This window comes from Macaca fascicularis, chromosome 8, assembly GCF_037993035.2.
Source record: "Macaca fascicularis isolate 582-1 chromosome 8, T2T-MFA8v1.1".
Classification (NCBI taxonomy): domain Eukaryota; kingdom Metazoa; phylum Chordata; class Mammalia; order Primates; family Cercopithecidae; genus Macaca; species Macaca fascicularis.
In genome coordinates, this window is record NC_088382.1 from 104,897,853 (window position 1) to 104,920,282 (window position 22,430).

The following is a 22,430-nucleotide window of genomic DNA, read 5'->3' on the forward strand; positions in this document are numbered from 1 at the left end:
TTAAATAATATGAAAATAGGATGGAAAGGATGGTGGTTCATTTCCTACCTCAGATACTCACCTATGCTGTATTTTAAAAGCCTACAATATGGCAAGTTGAGAGAACATCAGAGGCATAAAGATCATAGGTTTCTGATGAATTAACTATAGAAAATTTTCATTAGTTTCAATGATCTATTTACTCATACTATCAGCAACAAAAAGTCTATCCTGAAATAAATATTAATAATGTTGAAATAATTAAATCAACAAGTAGGGCCATCGTAAAAATGATAACCACTGGATTTGATACTACTATAAAAAAAGACTACAGAAGTTTAATAAAAAAATCAATTATGATTTCATGATAATCCATGTAATGAGTTCATATAAACATTCCATGGCAAAGAAAAATGGAAAAAAATTTAAAAAATTATGAAAAAATACAAAGTGAAAGGATGAAATACAGTATGAATACTGGAAAAAGAGATACAGTACCTAACCACTACTTGCGGATATCACTACAACAGAAGGCAGGCTACAAAGTGCCCTCTGCTGGTCAATGGGCACCACATTCAATATTACACTGTACAAAATTCAGGCACAATTTAGAAGGTTAGAACCTCACAAAACCTGAGAGATTTTCCAAGCCAACTGTCTGACTTCAGGAAACAGACTGACCAGCTAAACGACTTAGCTAAGGGAAGAAATGAATAATCTAAATTTTAACAGAAAGAAAAAAACCCTGCCAAAACTAGGTTGTTGAGGAAAAATGTCCTTTATTTGATCTGCAAAATATTTTGAAAACTTAACATTTGATACTTGACTGAATCCTTAGAGATTTTAGGATTAGAAATCATGAATAGGCAGGGATCTAATTATGACATTTAAAATGCTTTTTAAAATGCACATGTCTTAAAAGCTTAGGGAAAAATCATTCCATTCCTTAAAGAAAACACATGATTTAATAGAAAAATAAAAGCATTTTCTTCAGCTGTTGTGGCAAGGTGGTAAGTATAGCTTACACTTCTTTTAGAATGTTCTAAAACTTGTCCGGCTGTGGGGGGTCATGCCTGTAATCCCTGCACTTTGGGGGGCCAAGGTGGGTGGACCACTTGAGCTCAGGAGTTCGAGACCAGCATGGGCAACATGGTGAGACCTCATCTCTACAAAATTAGCTGGATGTGGTAGCGCACACCTGTATTCCTAGCTACTCAAGAGGCTGAGGCCGGAGGATCCTTTGAATCCAGGAAGTGGAGGTTGCAGTGAGCTGAAATTGCAGCACGCACTCTAGCCTGGGCAACGCGGCTTGCGAGACTGGCTCAAAAAAAAAAAAAGGCCGGGTGCAGTGGCTCGCACCTGTAATCCCAGCACTTTGGGAGGCTGAGGCGGGCGGATCACAAGGTCAGGAGATCGAGACCATCCTGGCTAACACAGTGAAACCTCGTCTCTACTAAAAATACAAAAAATTAGCCGGGCGTAGTGGCGGGCACCTGTAGTCCCAGCTACTCGGGAGGCTGAGGCAGGAGAATGGCGTGAACCCGGGAGGTGGAGCTTGCAGCGAGCTGTGAGCTGAGTTTGCGCCACTGTACTCCAGCCTGGGCAACAGAGCGAGACTCCATCTCAAAAAAAAAAAAAAGCTCTAAAATTTCTCAAAGTTAGGATACATTTACTTCTCTCATCTGTAAAATAGGACAATAAAACAACTGAACACCATTCCACTGTGTAATATGTAAATTGTCTTTGGTCATTGTCCACTTCTGGTTTCCTCAGTGATTATTCCACATCCTCCTCCACTCTCTTATTTTCAGCAGATCACATCTTCATTCTCAAAACCAGGTCGCTAGGTATGAAAGCCTTCAATTTCCTGGCAAGCTCTCCCTGAACACATCAGTACCTTGCTGGCTTCCTCTCAGTCATAGAGGTCTTCCTTTTCCTATCCAAGGCTCACCTCCCATCAGTGCTCTTGGCCTTATTGTCTCTATTAACTTGCTGCTCACATGCTTGTCCCCGCCCATGTCTCCCTTCCCCTGGGTTCCTCTCATCTTATGAGCCCAGTATCTAAGAGTGTCATAGACCAGGTGCTGAATAATGTCTACTGGTAAACACCAATATACTGTACAAAATAAATATCATATCAATGATTTATATCTTGATGGTGGAGACAGCCTTATTCTTTAGCTGTTCCATTCTCTTATCTCCCAGAGATATTCCTAAGTGTCTTGAAAACTGAGACAGTATTTTCTACTGATTTAAATAATGACTACTTGTTTATTTTTAATAGTATAATAAATCCTCTAGCTGTCACTGTTTTTTCTAAAAATACATATATTTTAAAACCAGGCTGCCACAGATCTAGGGTAAACCAACTGGTATTCTTGATGACTCTGAGATGCTGCAAGTTCCTCAAGTACCAACTAAGTTATCCATAGTTTACTTTATGCCTGTGTTCACCACTGTCTTGATGTTACATGCATTTTATTATCCTATGATAGTTTTATAAAAATTCATGCTTCATCTTGGAGACATATGGAGATTATTAGCCACTTATTAGATTAACTAGTAGATAGTAAATAGCAGAGGGTTTAGAAAAGTCAGAAAAGGAAAAGTCAACCTGTAATTAAAAGCCAGCTTTTCCACTTATAGGGTAAAAAGTGGGCTAAGCCTAAAAGTATGGGTTCCTGACCTCAGATTTTGGGAATACATTAGGCTTTATTTGGATTGGAAACTGTAAAATTTTTAAAGTTATAATTTTTCCATGTATTTTTATATTTGAATTGTGTGTATATGTATGAGGAGGATTCAAAGTTTTCGTAAGATTTTCAAAGTGGTTCTTGATGTGAGAAAGTTTAACAACTATTAAATTAGGGTATACTCATAGATTTACCCAAGAATGGCTGCCAAAAGAGGTGTAGGGGAAAGTCTCTTACCCTTTTCTTTATGCTATTGAAAAGTGCTGCAATAATACACTGTATTAATTTTTAGCTTTAAATTTTTAATTGAAAATGTCAATGTAAAGTTCAAATATATTTTTATAACTTGTAACACCTTAAATATATTAGGTATTCTGTAAGTGTATAAGAATGTGCAAATTATATAAATATGAGCAAGACATTATCTCAGCCACAAGGAGAAAGGTAGTCATACACCAACCTAAAAGCTTCAGTTTTATATTACAGTATATAATAGGTTCAAAGCACCGTGAATACACAGGAAGGGAAGAGTTTTCTTCCAGTTGAGAGAGTGGTGAAAGAATCATGGAAGACATGTGATGAACTTTACTCTGAAGGACAGGTAGGGTTTAGGTGGATAAAATGGTGGGAAGGCATCCTAGGAGGTAAAGAGGTTGTACCAAGTCAGAGGCAATGGGAGCCTTGAGTACTCTCATGTAAATAAAATCTTTCAAAGGTGAAATATACATTGTGGGAAGACAAAGCTGCATGATGGATGGATGGGAGCTGGATTATGGAGGGTCGTGAACGCCATGCTAAGGAATTTGGACATTATTCTGTAGGTGGAAGGGTGTTGAGCAGTAGGACGGTATACTCTGAGCTATGCTTTAATTCTGAACAAGGGAAGGATGGTCTGAAAGAAGAGACTGTAGGCAGAAAAACCAGTGAGGAGGTTACTTCTGTATTCTTGTCCAGAAGTAACATGTCCTTATCTAGGCTGACAGCAGGCAGATGGAGAGAAGGAGATGGATGACAGAAACACAGTCATGCATTGCTTATGCTTTGTTAGGCAATTCCATCATTGTGGGAATATCACAGATTGAGCTTATACAAACCTAGACGGTACAGCCTACCACACACCTAGGCTATATGGTATAGGCTACAAACCTCTACAGCATGTTACTGTTTATACCAGCATCACTGCAAACATGTGCAATGCATTGCAGTACAATATTACAATGGCAATGATGTCACTAGGTGATAGGAATTTTTCAACTCCATTATAATCTTATGGAACCACCATGTATATATGTATGCAGTCCATTGCTGACTGAAGCATCATAATGTAGCACATGACTATATTGAAGAGGTGAAGCCCACATGATCTGGCCAAATCCACCCGGACAGAATATATCAAAATAAGAAATATAAAGTACTTGGTACTTTTTTCAGAGTGAAGTTCTTTAGTAACATACCTGAAAAACAGATAATCACATGATTTGTCCCACATATAGTCATCATAGCTGACTACCAAGAAATCACAGGCTATACAACGCAGATGGTCACATGCTCTGTTCAGAAAAAAAAAATTGTATATTAAAGATTATTGGTATCTTTAAATGTGAAGACACGGTGATTTATTTATGGGATATACCACATATTACAGACTACTGAATAAACAACAGAAAAGTACAGATTAATCTGATTATAAATCTTTGTACTAAAGCATTATTTGCAGTCTAAACCTTAAGGTTAAATTTTTGCACAAACCTATTTTACTACGATCTTGTACACTGAACATACACATATATTATATAGATACAAAAGAAAATAGATTTGTAGATCTTTTAATTCCATGGTTTTCAAATTAGGTCTGAGGGAGATCTTCACATAAGCTAACTTCTTTAAATGCTTCCCTTCCTACTGAAATTTTCAGGAATATCTCTACCAAAGAATATGTCACATGACATTGAAATGAATCTGTTTCTCAGATAAGCTGATTAAGCGCTGGGAAAAGATTGTATTTGTTTGCTGCCTCACAACTTGGCATAATGCATTCATTCACTCACTTAAAAAATATTTATTGAGAGTCTGGTATGTGCTAGTGAGATTCTGTATTCATAGAGCTTTGATTGTAGTGAGAGAAGAAATAAACAATGCTCATGATAACTAGGTTATATACTAACCTGGAGGGATATCTGAACCAAGGTGCACACTAACATGTATAGCATGATCCTATTTTTGTAAAAACGACCCCCCCAATAAATTCCTATATAGGTGGCTAGAAGTTTATAAGAACATGGAGCAAAGTGTAAAGTTACATACTACACAGTAACACTGGTTGCATCAGGAGTGGTTGAATAAAGGAAAGGAAGGGAGATTATTATCTTTTTCTTTATACATGTTTCAATTTTGTTTTTATTCTTCCAGTAAGCACATAATACTTCTGTAATGAAAAAATAAAACAAACTCATCATTAGATTTTTTTCATTTATTTCCCTTCAAAGTTCAGATACGCTAATTTCAAAACTGCAAATACCTTTGGCCTGAAAGTTTCTTTGAGAATAAATGCTTTGTATTTCTAAAAATACTATTAACTATAATAATAATGAAACATTTAAAACCTATACAAGTTTCATAGGCAAGTCCATATTTTCTTTCAAACTGTTAGCAATTTATGAAGTTGCATTTCTACATTTGGAAATTCAACAACTACATTTGTACACATTTGAACTCAGACTTTGAATGTACAAGTCAGGAAATGCAAAATGATAGTTCCCAAAGTTACTATGACCTGCTTTCTTATGCATATATAGTTTATTACATGATTGCACAGAGTGTTAACTTTAATGCCTTAATACACATGTGCAATTTGGCTGAATTATTGCTGTTGTGGGAACTATAATTTAGAATTTCCTGACATTTTGTATGTGTAAAATCTCAACCATAATGTTAAATACAGCTTTTTAATTTAATTTAAAATTTAGTAGTTTATTCAAATCTATTCACACCACCACATTTTCCTACAAACACTGTCCTTTGAGAAACATAAAACTAACTTGCAGCTAAGAAATCATTCCACTGCTACGATTTACTCTATTAGATCATAATTAGTACCAGTCTATGGAATAATCCAGTCTTGCAAGTAGTTTAAAAAATAATTGAGAGTAAAATTCAATTGGTTTGAAAATGCCTTCGTTTTATCTGTAGTACTCATTACTGCCACCATGCTTCCTACTACTATTCTCTCCCCTTTCCATCAACAAATGAAAGACAAATCTTTTTCTAAAATCTAAAGTCATTCAGCATTACCTCAAACCAGAGCTGTATCTAGAAATCAAACAAACACCACAAATAGGCAGGATAGATTCAATTTCCTTTATGCCCTGGCCATGTAAATCAGTACTTCTTTTCAGGGCTGAAATGTATTTCTCTTTCATAACTATGTAAATAAAAGCATATAAATATAAAGTCATGACTCCAGTGAAAGACAAACTGTCAGGTCTTTCCCTCTAAAATGTAGATGAAATCACACATGTCACCAAGAGCTTTGTTCTTTTGTCCAGCTAATAAGTAGAATTCACTATTTTAAATATGTTTATGACAAGAATGCCCCAAATCTAACCCAATATAATCTTCTGCCCAGACACTGTGGTTTTCTGTTAAATCCTATCAGATCTACACAATGGGACTAGAGAAACTTGATGTTTGGACAGTTTGAAGATAACAGCAGTTCCAACAGCAACATCAGCTAAGATTCTTCCCATACATTACATGGCTTTCTGCTATGTGGTATAATAGAAACCATAATGGATTAGGTATCAAGTAACCAACTTGAATCATTGCTTTGTAATACTTGATATGACCTTGAGCAAGGCACATTATTTGGGAGTCATTCTTAACAACTTTCTCTCTTACCTTCCTTAGTCAATCACTGAATTCTGTCAATTCTATATTCTAAATACTTCAAATTTGAGCTTTTCCCTAAGTCACTGCTACCACACAGGTCACAGCTCCCATCTTCTCTTTCCTGTGTTGCCCCTCCAACTCCCAAGCCATTTTCTGCACAGCAGCTGACATGACTTTTTTAAGAAACACAAATCTGGCCCATTGCACACAGGACATACTTTTCCCAAAATCCTCTAAAGGATTACAGGACCCTAAGTCAAATGTCCCTCCACTCTCTCTCCAGTCCCCTCAGCGGCCATTCTTTCCCTACCCATTATGCTCCAGCACGGCCAGATGCTCTCTGTTCCTCCCACCAGAGGAACACCCCCAGCCCCTCCCCTTCTCAGGGACCTTCTAAACATGTGTGTGCTCCGGCTCCAACAGTCACCTCTCTTTGCCTAACTCCTACTTATTTTTCATATTGTGGTTTATCTTCTCAGAGAATTATTCCTTGATCCTTCATATTAGTTAGAGTGCCCATTATTTATGCTTATAGTATGCCACACTTTCCCTTTATGTCACATATCAAATGGAAATTAAATACTTATTTGTGGGATATCTATTTAAAGCCTATCTCCTTATCTAGACGGAAAGCTTATGGAGGACAGGAAGTGTCCATTTATTTGTTCACCATAATTTGTTCATTTAATCCTTAGGACCTACCAGGTGATTAATATATGTTTGACGAATTTAACACAAGTACCTCCATCTCTTCATTTATAAAATGGAGGTAAAAATTCTTGATCGGCATCTTGGGTTTTTCTCCTGTAGAGTAGGTAAGTCAATATGCATATATAAAAAGTGCTCTGGACAGTATAAAGTACTTCACACATAAAATGTTGCATATGCAGACGAACATGTGTTTATCTTTCTATGGGTGCAAATTGTGTGTCATGAAAGGGGCAACTAATAAAAAGTCTGCGAATACAAATATTTACCTGCACATATATATGCAACTGGTATCTCTTCTTACAGCTGTGCAGGAGGCAGAAATGGGGTATAATTGATTTTGGCATCCCACTTGGACTAACAGTATGTGATAGGAGCCTTGAGCTATGAAAACAGGCTGTTCTTTGGTTTACTGAAATTCCATCTAGCATAGATTTTGTCTGTGCTAGAACTAAATCAAAGTACACACAAAATATTTCATACATAAGAAAATCTTAATGAAATGTTTACTTTTTAGAAGTAAACCAGAATGTATTTTTTAAAAGATCATTCATGAAAACAGAAGGCACCTATAAGTATATGTATTTCCTGAGATTAAATAGAAAACTAGTAGTAGAATAAATATTCTAGTCCCTGAGATATAACAAGAAAGCAGGACTAATGGATGAGAAAGACACCTTAATTAGAACCCAGTGTGCCTGCAGTACCTAGCTGTCTTTTCCACCATAAGCATAGTTTTCATGTATTATTTCATTTAATCCTCAGAGTATCTCCATGAAATATGTTTAGTTTTTAAGAGTGAGGAAATAGGTTTTAGAAGATAACATCCCTTCTTAAGGCTTTAGAGCTTGTAAGTGGCAGAGTGAGGCTTTGAACTCAGGCATTCTGTCATCAGAGCCCTTCCGTTTCATGCCACAGGAGTAATCATGTGCTGCTTTGTTCCTCACTGGCCAATGTTTTGCCTTTCATTGATAACCTAACACAGAGTTTATGACATGGGCATTCAATGGATTTAAAAAATGGAAAAAATTCAAATGGAAAAATCAATCTGCAGTATGTGAATTAAACAGATAAGGCAGCAGGAGACATGCATTAGAAGGGAGTGTTGTTTCAGACAGGGAATAAATGTAAATATACTCAGACGCAGAAAAACGCAAGTGGAAAGTACAGAATGACAAGCGTCCCAGTGGAAGTGGAATATCTGACCCAGGCTTTAATTGGAGCTGAAGGAACTGAAGAGAGAAGAGGAACAACAAGGATAACAATTTGGTAAAGCAAATAGTAAGTTTAGAGTTAGTGTGAGACAAATGGCAACTCTCACTTCCCTTCTGAATAGAGGAGAGGCACTCAAAATAATATTTTAGGGATATTATCTTGAATGCTATATGTGGGTGATACTAGAAAAGATGGAAGTGGATGCTAACTGGGAAACTGCTGCTGTGGTTCATGGGTGACTTGATAGATCCCTGGAATAGAGGAGGCATGGCTCTGAAAATGACGGAGACAAGTCCCAACTGAGTTGAGACAGGTAATTGAGGATTGATAGCAACAACACTAAATTCACCTCTACAGGCAGTTTGTAGCTCTAATTTTTTTGTACAGAGAGTCCTCGATACATGATGATTCAATTACTATTAATTATTCTTTATAGCTCTAACAGCAGGTAACATTCCAGTGGATTTATATTAGCCTTTGGCTGCCTGGTGTTCCCATATAAGGCTTCTCCAGACTCCTAATTTCACCTTTGTCCTATAGCCGTACCTTCTGGGCATTGTCCTTGGATGTAGGCTGGCACCACCACAACCCTCCAACAATGTTTTTTTAACTCCCACTTCTATTATTCAATACAGTTAATTTGCCACAGTGATGTTTTGGTCAATGATGGACCATATATACAACAGTGGTCCTACAGAATTATAACAGAGCTGAAAAATTCCTATTCCTAGTTACATCATAGCTGTCCTATATAGCACAATGCTTACTCATGTGTTTGCGGTGATACTGATGTAAACAAACCTACTGAGCTGCCAGTTGTATAAAAGTAGTGCATACAATTATGTATAGTACATAACACTTGATAATGATAATAAACTATGTTACTAGTTCATGATTTTACTATACTATACTTTGTATCATTATTTGAGAATGTACTCTTTCTACTTATTAAAAAAAGTTAACTGTAAAACAGCCTCAGGCAGGTCCTTCAGGAGGTATTTCAGAAGAAGGCACTGTTTTTATGAGATGACAGCCCCATGCATGTTGTAGCCCCTTCAACGAAGACCTTCTAGCGGGGCAAGATGTGGAGGTGCAGGACAGTGACATGGATGATCCAGACCCTGCACAGGCCTAGGCTAATGTGTGTGTTGTGTCTTCATTTTTAACAAAAAGTTTAAAAAGTAAAAAACAATGAAACAATTGAAAAAAGCTTATGAATAAGGATACAAAGAAAGAAAATATTTTAGTATAGCTGTACAGTGTTTGTGTTTTAAATTACTATTAAAAAAGAATCAAAAGTTAAAAGTTTATAAAAGTTTCAGTAAGCTTAGGTTAGTATTATTAAAGACTTTTTAAAGTAAACTTAGTGTAGCCTAAGTTACAGTGTTTATAAAGTCTACACTAGCATAATGTCCTAGGCTTTCACAGTCACTCACCACTCACTCACTCACTCACCCAGAGCAACTTCCAGTCCTGTAAGCTCGGTTCATGCTAAGTGCCCTATACAGCTGTACCATTTGAAAAATCTTTTAGAATGTATTTTTGCTGAATCTTTTTAATATTTAGATACACAAATATGTACCATTGCATTACCACTGCCTACAGTATTCAGTGTAGTTACATGCTACACAGGTTTGTAGCCTAGTAGTGTGTAGTAGGCTAGAACACCACCTAGCCTAGGTGTGTAGTAGGCTATACCATCTAGGTTTGTGTAAGTACACTCTATGATGTTTGTACATGAGGAAGTCACCTAATGACATATTTCTCAGAATGTATCCTTGCTGGTGACGCTTGACTATATAACAGTTATCCCTCCAGAAATGTGGTCAACATGCAATCATATAACTTAGGCCGTTCTTTCTTAAAAAATTAACAGAAAGTAAGTGTTTTAGAAATAACTAGATAAAAATATTTTAATAAAGTAAGCTAGGTAAGTAGGCCTCTGCCAAAAATAGAACCAAAAGCAGCAGGAGAGTAGCATTTGCTTAAAGCCAAACTGTCTGCCCATATTATGAAAGTGCCAATGGAATGTGCTAGGACTATGGGGCTAACATGGGGTTGGGGTAGGTGGCATCATGACTATAAGACTGCCCAGAAAGAGGTACTGAGTGAGAAAACAGAGGTAGGAAGGGCAGGGAAGAGACAAAGAATGTAGGTTTCTGCATATTACATTTTGAAATATGTCAACATGTGAAATCAAGCAACTATGCTTGAGAATGTTTTGGGTAATGCAGACCTGTAGCTTTGCATGCTAACTGGCCAAGGCCGTGTGGGTAAGGCATCATGTATCTGCATGGCCACTTTGCTTCCACTGCCTGGAAAGAAGTTCACTCTCCTGTGTCCTGTGGAAACAAAGCTGGGACTGGAGTGATCCAGGCATTTCAAGTGGGGCTTAGAAAAGAGCATAAAATGAATAACACGTACCTAATATCACAGCTTTCAATAGCTATCTCCCAAGAATAAAAAACAAAGAATTCTTAGATTAGCTAATAAAAATACCTCTCCTTATAAAACAGATTGATGTGAAGATGTTAAGAACTACATTTTAACAACGGGGCATCCATTTGGAAAAAACCTAGTAAGAAAGTATAATACATTTCTGACAACCTACCTCCATGAAATATTTGTTCCAATCCCACATGGAATAGAGCTTCCACCAAGGTACACTGGACTGCAACTAGATGTGTTCAACAGATGCAAAAATATGAAGTTATAGCAAAAAATAGAAGTTAATTGGCCATGTTAAAAAATTTTTGGTTTTATTGACTTTATGTTCTTGTAATCAAATTGTCTATTTTCCCTAGCAAGCCAACCATTTCAAAGAAGAGCTATTTATTGTAGGATCACTGCTTTATTGGATATAACCTGTACATTCAGGAACACTCAAGGAGTTAAAATGAGTAAAAGAAAAATGTGTTTGCCAAATAATGTAAGGGACAAAGTAAATACTGAAGAATATAACAGAACATTAATTTTGAGAAACTGTTCACACTTTTTTTAAATGGCAGAAAATTATTTACAATAGCAATAATCCCCCATTTAATTTCCTTTACATGAAGGGGGTCATAGACCATAAGAACACTGAAGATATTGCTATTGGTCTTTCTCCTGAAGGCCAACCAATGCTTTGTTGTTCAATGTCACTGCTGTTTAAATGGTAAAATCTACTAGACTATGCTCATAGTGTTTGCTCAATAGTGTGTATAAGTCACCAAAGCAATCTCAACTTACCTTTTACCAAGGCCTTGAATGGAAGCTCTGACAGATGTGTTACCTGAAGATTTAGATTTTAATTTCTGTTAAAAAAGCAAAACAATAAAAGGCCACGAGTAACTTAGAAAACTGTAACATGAAAACTAATATTCCTTATAACAAGAATATTTTCTAAATGACTTAAATACACATTTTGATGGCATCATTTTTAAGTTTCTGAAATAAAAACAATGATCAAAACCTTTTAAAGGCAAAAGGGAAGCAGAACTCCCTAAGGAATGTGCAAATTACTCTACTAACTTTTAGGCTAGGAAATTGATATATTGCCATTATTAGCATGCTAAGATTTAGAGTCACTTTATAACTCTTCAGTTAATATTACAGTTCAATGATTTAATATGAAGGACCTGCTATTTAAAACTTCATTCTAGAAAAATTCAATTGAGGAGGAAAAAAACCTCAGACTCATTTTTAAAGGCTGTGAATGTGCGTCATATGAACTAAAATTAAACTAACCAAGCTCCTGTGTAACTTCAGGAATATTAATTTTGATCAAATGGAATGGTATCAACCAATAAATGTTCTACAATAAAAATGTAGAGCTACCTAGTCACAACCATACAGTAGTTCCTATATGGTTACATAATATCATCATCATTAGCAAGCATTTATTAAGTGTTAACTGGTATATGGTACCAAACAACATAAACCAACCACACACTAGGACCACCGCCAAGGAGTGGAAGTGAGATGGAGAAAAGGCAATTTAAACTATGCAGAGTCGTGCCTTCATTTTACATAGTGGATGAGGAAATTTAATAGAGGCGAAAATATTGTTTTACTATGTCGCTCAACTCTTATTTGATGTTAAGCAGAAATGGAAAAAATTTTGGTACATGTCTGAAAAATAACAATATGCACGAATCTTTCTGTTTGGGGAGCATGTTTCATGAGCCATCCAGACTCATGCTTATGACTCTAAGCTGGCACACTCTGAGGTTCGTTGTTGGTTACTGGGCTTTCTTGTGTGGGTCTGGGAACAGTTCAGAAATGCGACAGAATGGGAGAGCTGGGGGTGCAGTGGGGCAGTAGTATTTTTAGGGCATAATATAGCCTCTAATGACAACACTGGCATAGACCATCTGTTTATCAATGTTTCTTTTCTTAAATGTTTTTTTTCCCAATGAATGTTTTACTTAGACCTGCTGTCTCCTTTGAAGGCTGGAAAACTGGACATAATACATAACTAAGAAAGGAAAAGATCATGCTTAAAAATTTATTTCTTCATGACTGTAAGAGCTACTTTTATTTCAAATTAGTATATCTTAAAGCCAAGCCAGAGAAGTACTTATCTTCTTCTGAAACACCTTCACTGAAAAGATAGCGCCTCATAAACAGATATGCACCCTATAGTACTTAATAAATAATGAATTGTTCAGACGATTAATGAAGAGCAACAAAATGATGTAATTTTTTTCTACCATTAATTAGTACTACAAATTGACATTACTATTCAGTGCTTACACACTTACTTGGTACTTAGGAAGTATTCTGTTTGCAGGGTACAGGTGACCCTTGAACAACATGGGTTTCAACTGCACAAGTCCACTTATATGTGGAATTTTCCCAACCAAACAAGGATCAAAAATACAGTATCTGTGGCATGCAAAACCCCATATACAGAGGGCTAACTTTTCATATAGGTGGGTTCTGTAAGGCTGACTGTGGAACTTGAGTCTGTATGGATTTTGGTATATGTGGGGGGTTCCTGGAACCAATCCCTTGAGTATACCAAGGAATGACTATATTTAATATTGCTATTGTGTTTACATATTATTCAACTTGGCATCAGTGTATTAATTTACTTCAGGTGAATTGAAAAGTTTAATTTTGAAAAATTCAGATCTTAAAATCTATACTGGTCATTTGATTTTTAGTCTGGGTGACAAAAATATAAGTGGTCTCTATCCATATCCTTACCACAACCATTACCTAGATGTTTTCAGGCCACTGTTTTGCTTTTATCTTCCCTATCCTTTAAAAAACAAAACCCTGGTACTATAGTTATTTCTTAATTTTTTTTGTGATCTTTGTAAATCAGACTTCTATTTTTGTATCTTTCTTTTAAATCTGACAGATATGCTTGACACACACCATACTGATAAAAATTAAAATACATAAATTCTGATATACTGCCCAGTATGAAAAACGTTAAGTGATAAAGTCACTTTGGAAAACAATTTGGCAATGGGTAGAGTTGAAGATAAGCACACCTTATGACCTAGGAATTCCTCTTCTAGCTTTATACATCCTAGAGAAACTTCTGTATATGGGTAAAAGAAGCCATGTAAAGATATCTAATGAAGGAGTAATCACTGGTTTTCCCTGTGTACATGTTAAAATTTGTATGCCTTTTCTCCAATTAAAAAAAAATATCTGATGAAGCATTATTTGTAATAGCAAACAACTGAGCACAATGTAAATGTCCATCACCAGGGAAGTGGATAAACTGTGGCAGTTATATAATGGACTGCTGTACACAGTTACAATTGTTTATGGTTATATACATATGTAATAAAAGTATAAATGTATGGATGGAAAGGATAAATGGTTATCTTTGGGAAGGAAGACAATAGAGTAGGATTTAGAGAGGTCTTAAACTATATCTTTAATTTGCACTTCTTTTTTTAAAAAAAGGTCCAGTGAAGCAAATATGGCAAAACATTAATATATGTTTAATATGGGTGGCTGTCATGGTATGTTCAGTGTATAGGTTGCTGTTATATTATTTTGTGAACTTTTTATGCAGCTAAAATAGACACATAAACATTTAAAAAATTGAAATATTAACAATTTAGTCATTGCTTCATGGGATAAGAGCAACGGCATTGCATGTGAAGTGCTAAGCACATTCCTATAATGAAAGCTGTTTGTTTTTGGCCTTTTAGAAAAGTGTTCTTAGAAACTACAAATAAATACAAGTGACCAGCTTGATGTGTGAGTTGACTTCTATGCTAACAGCTTTTCTAATATGTTATTCTTACTGAGAAATGCACAGGGAAACACATACTGAGAGTTTCTAATATTTTACTGCTTCTACAGCTCTTTAAGTGTAATAATTTCTTTAAGTAATTGTATTTCTCGGAATTCAAAGGTAATGGGTAGCTACTTGCGTCTTCTTTAAGACTATTCTAAACATGTCTTGAAATAATGACAGAATTACTACATATTTATAACACTTGACTTACAGAGGGCTTTTTGTCCAAGTTGGGCTCTTCAAATATTTCATTAATAAGACTGTCAAGATCATCTTCTTTTTCAAATGTTTCTGTTGATCTGAAAAGAAAATATATGCAGAGAAAACCTGCCTGAGGTTTATGAGCAGATAAAGTTAGTATCGGAAGAGTTTTGCTTAAAGTCCATTATTAGAGTTGATGGTAGAAAGATAAAAGTGATTTTAATTTTTTTCACTGTGGATATAGTCTAAGTTCGTTGAGACAAAGATATATTTTATCAGGTACAAATTCACATATGTTCTATACTATTACATACTTGATATTACATACTTGAGACATTTAAAACTATATACATTATATTCGAGAGGAAGCTGGGTATGTACTTATCTAAATTACATAAAGCATGTATTTAATGCAAAATATGTACAATGATAAGCAGAACCTGATATTATAAACAAAGATAATTTTAAGAGTCTTCCTGACTTTTCCCCAAAGGTTGCATTGTAAGTCAACCATATCTCTTTATGAGAGGAGCCAAAGGTCATGTAATCAAATGACCACCCTCCCTCCACCCCTAAAAAAAGGTGCTATTTGTTAGAATATCTCAACTACTCAACTACCTCTACCTTCTGCAGGCAAAGTCATCACTGGATTATTAATACAAACCACTACTGCACAGAACTTCTATTTAATAGCTGATGCTAAATAGCTAATAGCTAAATAGTATTTACTGAATACTTACTATAACCCAGGCATTGTCCTTAGTCTTTACATGAGTGTATCTTTATTTAACCCCATTTTATAGATGAAGAAAAGGCACTGAGAGATTCAGATATCTGTTCAAGGTCATATAAATAGTGGGAGAAAAGGCTTGGAATTGAATCTAGGGCAGTCCCTGCACTTCATACTATACAACATTAACTTTCTTTAGCGTTTATATGACGTAGATGCTGTACACCAACTTTATAACCTCATTAAATTATTTGTTTTAGAAGACAAGTTTTTTAGTCAAACTCTCTAATTTCAGAAATGTATTTATTCTGACAATTTTTAACATAGGTCTTCTTCGTTACATCTTGGAGTAAAAAAATTTAACCTGAAATAAGAAAAGCAAGAGACTGCTGCCTACTACCTCATGGTTGATTCTATCTGTCTCCAGGCTTAGCCTCTTCAGTTGTACTGTAACTTTTACCCTTAATGTCTTTCACCGTATACTGGTTTCTTCCTTTGACTTAGAAGTATGCTCAAGGCTTTCTTCTTCAAAGAGACACTTCGAAAAACCCCTCTCTTAAAGCTGCCACCCTTTCTTACTCACTACTGAAGAATAGTCTATATCCATGATTTCTACTTCCTTACAAGTAGACTAGATTTAGAATCAGCTGAGTGTTAATCCTAGACAGGGGTTTCTCAACCTTGGAACGACAGACATTTTGGGTCAGATAATTCTCTGGGGTGTGTATGTGGGGGCAGGAGACTGTTGTATATTGCAGGACGTTTTACAGCATCTACCCACTAGATGGTATTAAATAATAGCACACCATTCCCCAGGTGTGACAATAAAAAAAAGTCTCCAGACATTGCCAAATGCCCCTTGGGTGGCAAAATCATCACCAGTCTAGAGCTACTGACCTAGTTTAAATTATTTAATCTCTCTGAAACTCAAATATTTTATCTATAAAAATGATACATAGAATACTAAAATTTCTTTCAGGTATAATATTCTACTTCTGGCCTCTAATCCCTCAACTACAGTGAAACTCTTCTCTCAAAGGTTTCCACTGCCCAAATCACTACAATATAATGGTGGTTCTCAGTTCCAATCCTCTTTAATCTTTCAGAAGCATCTGACAGTGTTGGGTACCAATTCCTTATATTTCTTTTTTGATAAGAGGTTGCTAAGATGGCCTCTTAAAATTCTCTCCTTTGGCTTTCAGGACATACTCACTGGGGTATCCTCCCTCATGCAATTTCACAATTTCAAGAATCAGATGCATCCAAACTCCACCAACCTAATCAGTACTGTTACAGATCCAAATTACCAGCTTACATAAGATTCTGGTCTGTTCTTAGATCACGCAATTTCACAATGCCTACACTTGCCTATGCTTTGCTATAGTAATAACAATAAAGTCAACATTTCATTGAGAACTCATAATTTTAAAGGACTGTATAAGACATTTTTTGGTCTTCTGATGTGATAATAATCTCAATCAAATGTTAATAAGCTTTTACTGGTTCCCTCTCTGACTCTGTTTCTGACATTCTAATCTTTTAAAGATATAGTTTCTGCTGAAAATAAAAGGTATATTCAAAATAAAATATAAACACTTAAACCTATAATTAAATGTGAGAGGTATATATACAAAGCTTAAATCTAGATGTACTATGTCCTTGTGATTTAGCAATATGACTGTAGGCAAGTAACTAAGCATTGATTTGGTCAGTGAAATGGGGTAACAGTATTCACCTCATGGGGTTGTGAAGATTAAATGAAATAACATATATAAAGCACTCAGCATACAGAAAGAGCTCAATAAATGTTGGCTGTTATAGCTATCATCTAGAAAGCTATATTATCTTTAAATATTCCCATCTGTATCATCCCGAACCACTTTATTCCTATTGCAGTTCTTCTCAACCCACATCAGTCTTTTCTTTTTTTTACTAATCACATATTTCTTTTTATCATTTTGAACACTTCAACAAATTGCATGTTTTGACCCCTTACATTAGCAGTTGTTCCTGGTATCCAGATGTAGCATGGTCATTTATAGTATTATTTGCAAAGCTATCATTTTAGGAGGTAATATCAGTATTTTAACTCTTACGAGAGATACAGGTTACACTGCTATACAATTAGCAGGTAATCTCCTGTTAATAAATTCAAACATAAATTGCTTCCTAGCTTTTAAGTATCAATTTTGGCTCAAGGAAAAATTTTAATATATAACATTATAAACCAGGTTGGGCCGGGCGCGGTGGCTCAAGCCTGTAATCCCAGCACTTTGGGAGGCCGAGACGGGCGGATCACGAGGCCAGGAGATCGAGACCATCCTGGCTAACACAGTGAAACCCCGTCTCTACTAAAAAAATACAAAAAACTAGCCGGGCGAGGTGGCGGGCCCCTATAGTCCCAGCTACTCGGGAGGCTGAGGCAGGAGAATGACGTAAACCCGGGAGGCGGAGCTTGCAGTGAGCTGAGATCCGGCCACTGTACTCCAGCCCGGGCGACAGAGTGAGACTCCCTCTCAAAAAAAAAAAAAAAAAAAAAAAAATTAAACCAGGTTGGGACTATATTTGGTATAAGGTTTAGGCCCTTTGTTGCTGTTTTTTGTACAATTTACAACTACATTGCCAGATGAAAAGTTTTAATATAAATGACAACAGTACTGGTTCACTACGGCTTTTATGTTATTTAGTACTAAAAAATCTAATGTATTAAGGTGGGCTGAGGTACTAGAAACATTGTGGATGAATTTTAGTAGAGCAAGCATGACACAACCCATGGTTGGAGAAGATCCACATAAATAGTCCCTTCCATTTTGAGCAGCTTGCTTCAATACATACTGCCCCACCGGATGCTAGTTCTCCTAAGATGAACAGCTCTGAAAAGCTCCTTGATAGATTGGCTCTATCCCCTAGCAGGACAAATGAAAAGTACTAAAGCAACAACTGTTGTGGGATATGGATGGTAGATGTACTAATAGGCACATAAAGAATTCCAATATACAAGATAATAAAAGTTAATGAGAGTGATATTTACAACATCCAGCCAAATGAGTGTTAGCCCATTCATAGTAATTATAGTTGTCTCTAATTTTTGTTTTAAAATGTTGCTCAGAACTCGACTAACTTTTAGAAATTTTGTTTATGTGCTCCTTTAGAATTTTTTCGATGCTTTTATCTTCGCAGAGTGAATTTTTATAAATAAATGTCACTGGAGATAAGCCAGGTGAACTGGATAGTAATAGAGCTGGATAATACTTTGGGAAATCACACATACACACACCAAAAAAACAAAACCAAATCAAAGATGCAGCCAAAAAATTAACGGAGATGACGTTCTTAGATTGATCCAAGGTTGCCTCCATGTAATTTCACAAGCGTTTCCAAAATATTCTAGGCAAGAGGCAATTTCCAAAAGATTCTAGCAAGAGTTGCTGAAGGACAATACTCTGATGCAAACATTGTTTTTTTCAGGGATTGTGGGGTAAATGGGGAAGTGAAGGAAGTCCTGTTAATAATTATATGGAGGAAAAACGACTGGTAAATTTGGAAGGTAGTTTTTTTAGATCAAAAACCAAAATACTTAAGAAATGTCCCTAAATTTCCATATGTATGCCTGGGACCCTTAACTAGGGGGCCATGGAGAGAAGGAAGGTAGACGATTTAATGTTCACAATAATTAACCCTTTTGTTATGAATCTAATCTCATCTTAACTCCCTGAGTTAAAAACAAACAAAATGAGGTGCGATGGCTCACAACTGTAATCCTAGCATTTAGGGGAGGCAGAGGCGGGAGTACAGCTTGAGCTCAGGAGTTCAAGACCAGCCTGGCCAACACAGCGAGACTCTGTCTCTACGAAAAATACAAATTAGCCGGGCGTGGTAGCTCGTGCCTGCAATCCCAGCTAGGGTAGGCCGAGGTGGGAGGATCGTTTGAACCGGGGAGTTGGAGGCTGCAGTGAACTACGATCGTGCCACTGCACTCCAGCCTGGGCAACAGGACAGAGCGAGACTCCATCTCAAAAAACAAAACAAAACTGAGCTAAAGACAGAATCAGGATTGGCCTGGGGAGCGGGGTCTGAGTCTATGGGATGAGGTTGTCTAACAGGCCTCTCACAGGGAGATGAGAACCGCTTGGCCACACAGAGGCAAAATCTGGCCGAGGTCAGCACAGCCTTCTCGGCGTTAAGAACGGGGCGCCTGAGGGGCATCCCGGTCCCCGACTAGAACCTCCTAGGCTCTGGCAGGCAGAAATAGGGTGAAGCAGACAGGCACCGCGGGCTCTGCGGGAGGGCGGGACCAGCTCTCTGCGGCCGGCCGAGGGGCGGAGTCTGCGCTGAGTGAAGAAATGCCAGAATCCGCATAGAGGGTCGAGGGGTGCGCTGCCGCTGAGGATAGGGCGCTGAGGGGCTGAACTGTGATGTAAGGAGGGGCTGGAGTTCGCGGACACGTTTCTTTTGGGTTGGGCGGCGGAGGGGCAGCTTTAGGGCCTGGAGCAGGGCTTTACCAGAACAGTCCACCCCTCCCGCCCCATTAACCTGAGATTCTCTTTCGCCTCGGCTTGGTTCCGGTCGCTACTGTGTGTGCCGCCGTCGCAGCCTTTGGGCTGGTCGACCACGCCCCGTCTTAGAAGGTCAGGTGTGCAAAACTTGGACTCGACTTCATCCAAGAGCTCGTCCAGGTCCTCCGCCATCTTGAATCGCCTGGCGTTTTCCCCTCGAATCGCCAGGCTCCGGTGGTTTCCAGGGGTAACGCGGGGACCCGGCTGGCTCACGTTCCATTAGGCGTCCGTGCGCATGCGCACCGCTTCCCGTGGCAACCCGGCGCCCACGAGGGCTGGCGGCAGAGAATGCGGTGGGTTCGTGAGGGGCTGGCGCATGCGGGGACGGAGTTCGGAGCTGTCTCTGCCCTGTGTCTGTGTGACTCGCGATGCTTTGCGTTTCTTCCTTTCAGCTCCTCTGGCGTGGTTTGTCCCGTCTCCCCCTCCCGGCCCACGTTGTAACCACAACCACACTTTCTCGCCCTTTCATTCTCTCTTGTCCCGTTTGGGTCCCTGTTGTGTTTCAACCGTTAGAAAATTCCTGAAATCTGTGGAAGTTCGAGCAGAACGCTCTAAAACACAAAAAGTGTTTGATGGCAAGAAAAAAAAGCTGTTAATCCCGTAGTCGGCAGGATTCGAACCTGCGCGGGGAGACCCCAATGGATTTCTAGTCCATCGCCTTAACCACTCGGCCACGACTACTGGCGGTATAAGTTTTTGTGGTGAGAATGCATGTAGAGTCTGCACAAGCGTCTGCTGCACTAACAGGCACGTTTTGATTTGGAGGAAACCATTACTGAGCTGTTAGGAGCATATTTGAATGTTATGGAGCTTATCATTTTACTGTTTGTAAAACTCTTAGAAGGTATCCGGTCCAACTCTTTGTTGGAAAAAAGGGAAATTCTAATTAAATCTGAGAGAGGGAGAGATGTGTGCTCAAAACTATTGTACACCCACCTGCTTGCGCAATGTTGGAGCCATTTCCAGGAGAGAACCAGGAACCGGTTGGGGGCCGACCAGTCTCCCGGCTTCCTTGCTGGAACTGTCAGTTCCACTCCTTCGCCTTTCTCTTTGACAAACGGCTCCCAGGACTTTCTTTTCACCCATTATACATTAAGAAGCTATTTACCCAGCGATTTAAATTCACTCCGCAGGGTCAGACAGTCCCACCGTGCCATAAAGGTACTACTTTGAAAAGTGTAAAGCGTGATACGAGAGTAAGGTGTTGTTAATGGCATTCTTAATACCGTCCACAGTTTAACCTGTGTTTTGGGTATTTCTAAAGTGGGATAGCAAAGAGTTTGGCATCCTTGGGAACTCTGGAGATAGTTTGATCCAGATGATTTGTTCAAAGTATCTTTTAACGTCCCTGAAGAGCAACATGTACTGGTGTGCTGGAGCGAATGGGACCTGCTCACTCCTACCCACCGATACATTTTCAAGGATTTTGGGAGCTAGTTGTTAAATGCAACTATTATTAAATATTAAATTATGCAAACTTGCAATTACATTATATTAAAAGCAAATGCGATACTCAAAATTCACATTCTAGTGATTCCACTACATTTTACTATTATTTATAAATATAATTGAGATTATTTACATCTGAAAGACTTTCTCTCTTTAACTTTCCATTCAGTGATGTCACTTGGGAAGCTTGAAATGAGCCATGGTGGGTGTTATTTACATGAGGGAAATTGCACATGTGCCAAAGCAGGGCTTTTTATCCCTAGGAGATGGTTGTCATTTAGTAGCACACTGCATGTTACCATCAGACCAACTTTGAATATTCCCAGCAAGGCAACACTCCCCTTTTCTGCACGGCTGCTCTAGTTATTGTCTCTGAATCTTTGTTTTAGCTATTAGAATCCTGGCATATACCTCCCCCCCACACATATATGCATATAAACATATATATATATATATATTTACACACACAGGAAATCAGCATTTTTATGCAAAATGCTTAACAACATTGAGCACTGACCACTCAGATCAGACACTGCCAGGATGCTTAAGTAGTATCCTAGAGGCCCCCAGACATAGTGTTGGTTACCCTTGTAGTCAGAGAAGAGAACTCCAGAGAGTGGGGAGACAATGTTGGGGCAAGGAGGGGACTTGGACACTAGTTATTTGTCTAGAATCCTGACTTATTCTATGATTTCCCACTCATTAATTTTCTAAAGTTTTTTTCCAAGTTGCCTTGCTGGGCTATTTTACCTAGAATCGGC

General features: G+C 37.7%; 1 protein-coding gene and 1 non-coding gene across 17 annotated transcripts in view; both read right to left on the reverse strand.

Moving 5' to 3' along the window:
* CFAP418 (cilia and flagella associated protein 418) overlaps positions 1 to 20,376 on the reverse strand; it is a 28,687-nt gene extending 8,311 nt beyond the window's left edge. For 2 of the 16 annotated variants that reach the window (XM_015455051.3, XM_015455050.4), the window contains exons 1-6: positions 20,198 to 20,376; positions 14,945 to 15,032; positions 11,715 to 11,757; positions 11,095 to 11,160; positions 10,720 to 10,825; positions 4,127 to 4,222 (exon numbers count right to left, since the gene is read on the reverse strand). In XM_015455051.3, coding sequence (XP_015310537.1) covers positions 4,127 to 4,222; positions 10,720 to 10,825; positions 11,095 to 11,160; positions 11,715 to 11,757; positions 14,945 to 15,032; positions 20,198 to 20,352 — 554 coding nt within the window. In that variant the 5' untranslated portion in view covers positions 20,353 to 20,376. Of the gene's footprint in view, positions 1 to 1,166; positions 3,310 to 4,126; positions 4,223 to 4,976; positions 5,098 to 10,719; positions 10,826 to 11,094; positions 11,161 to 11,714; positions 11,780 to 14,944; positions 15,033 to 20,197 lie in introns of those variants that run through there. The other 14 variants (XR_012416553.1, XR_012416552.1, XM_073999133.1 and 11 more) reach the window with 10 other exon arrangements.
* A 443-nt stretch (positions 20,377 to 20,819) lies between these two features.
* On the reverse strand, positions 20,820 to 20,901 carry TRNAS-AGA (transfer RNA serine (anticodon AGA)). Its single transcript has one exon. It is a non-coding gene; the product is annotated as a tRNA-Ser (tRNA).
* Between the last annotated feature and the right edge of the window lie 1,529 nt (positions 20,902 to 22,430).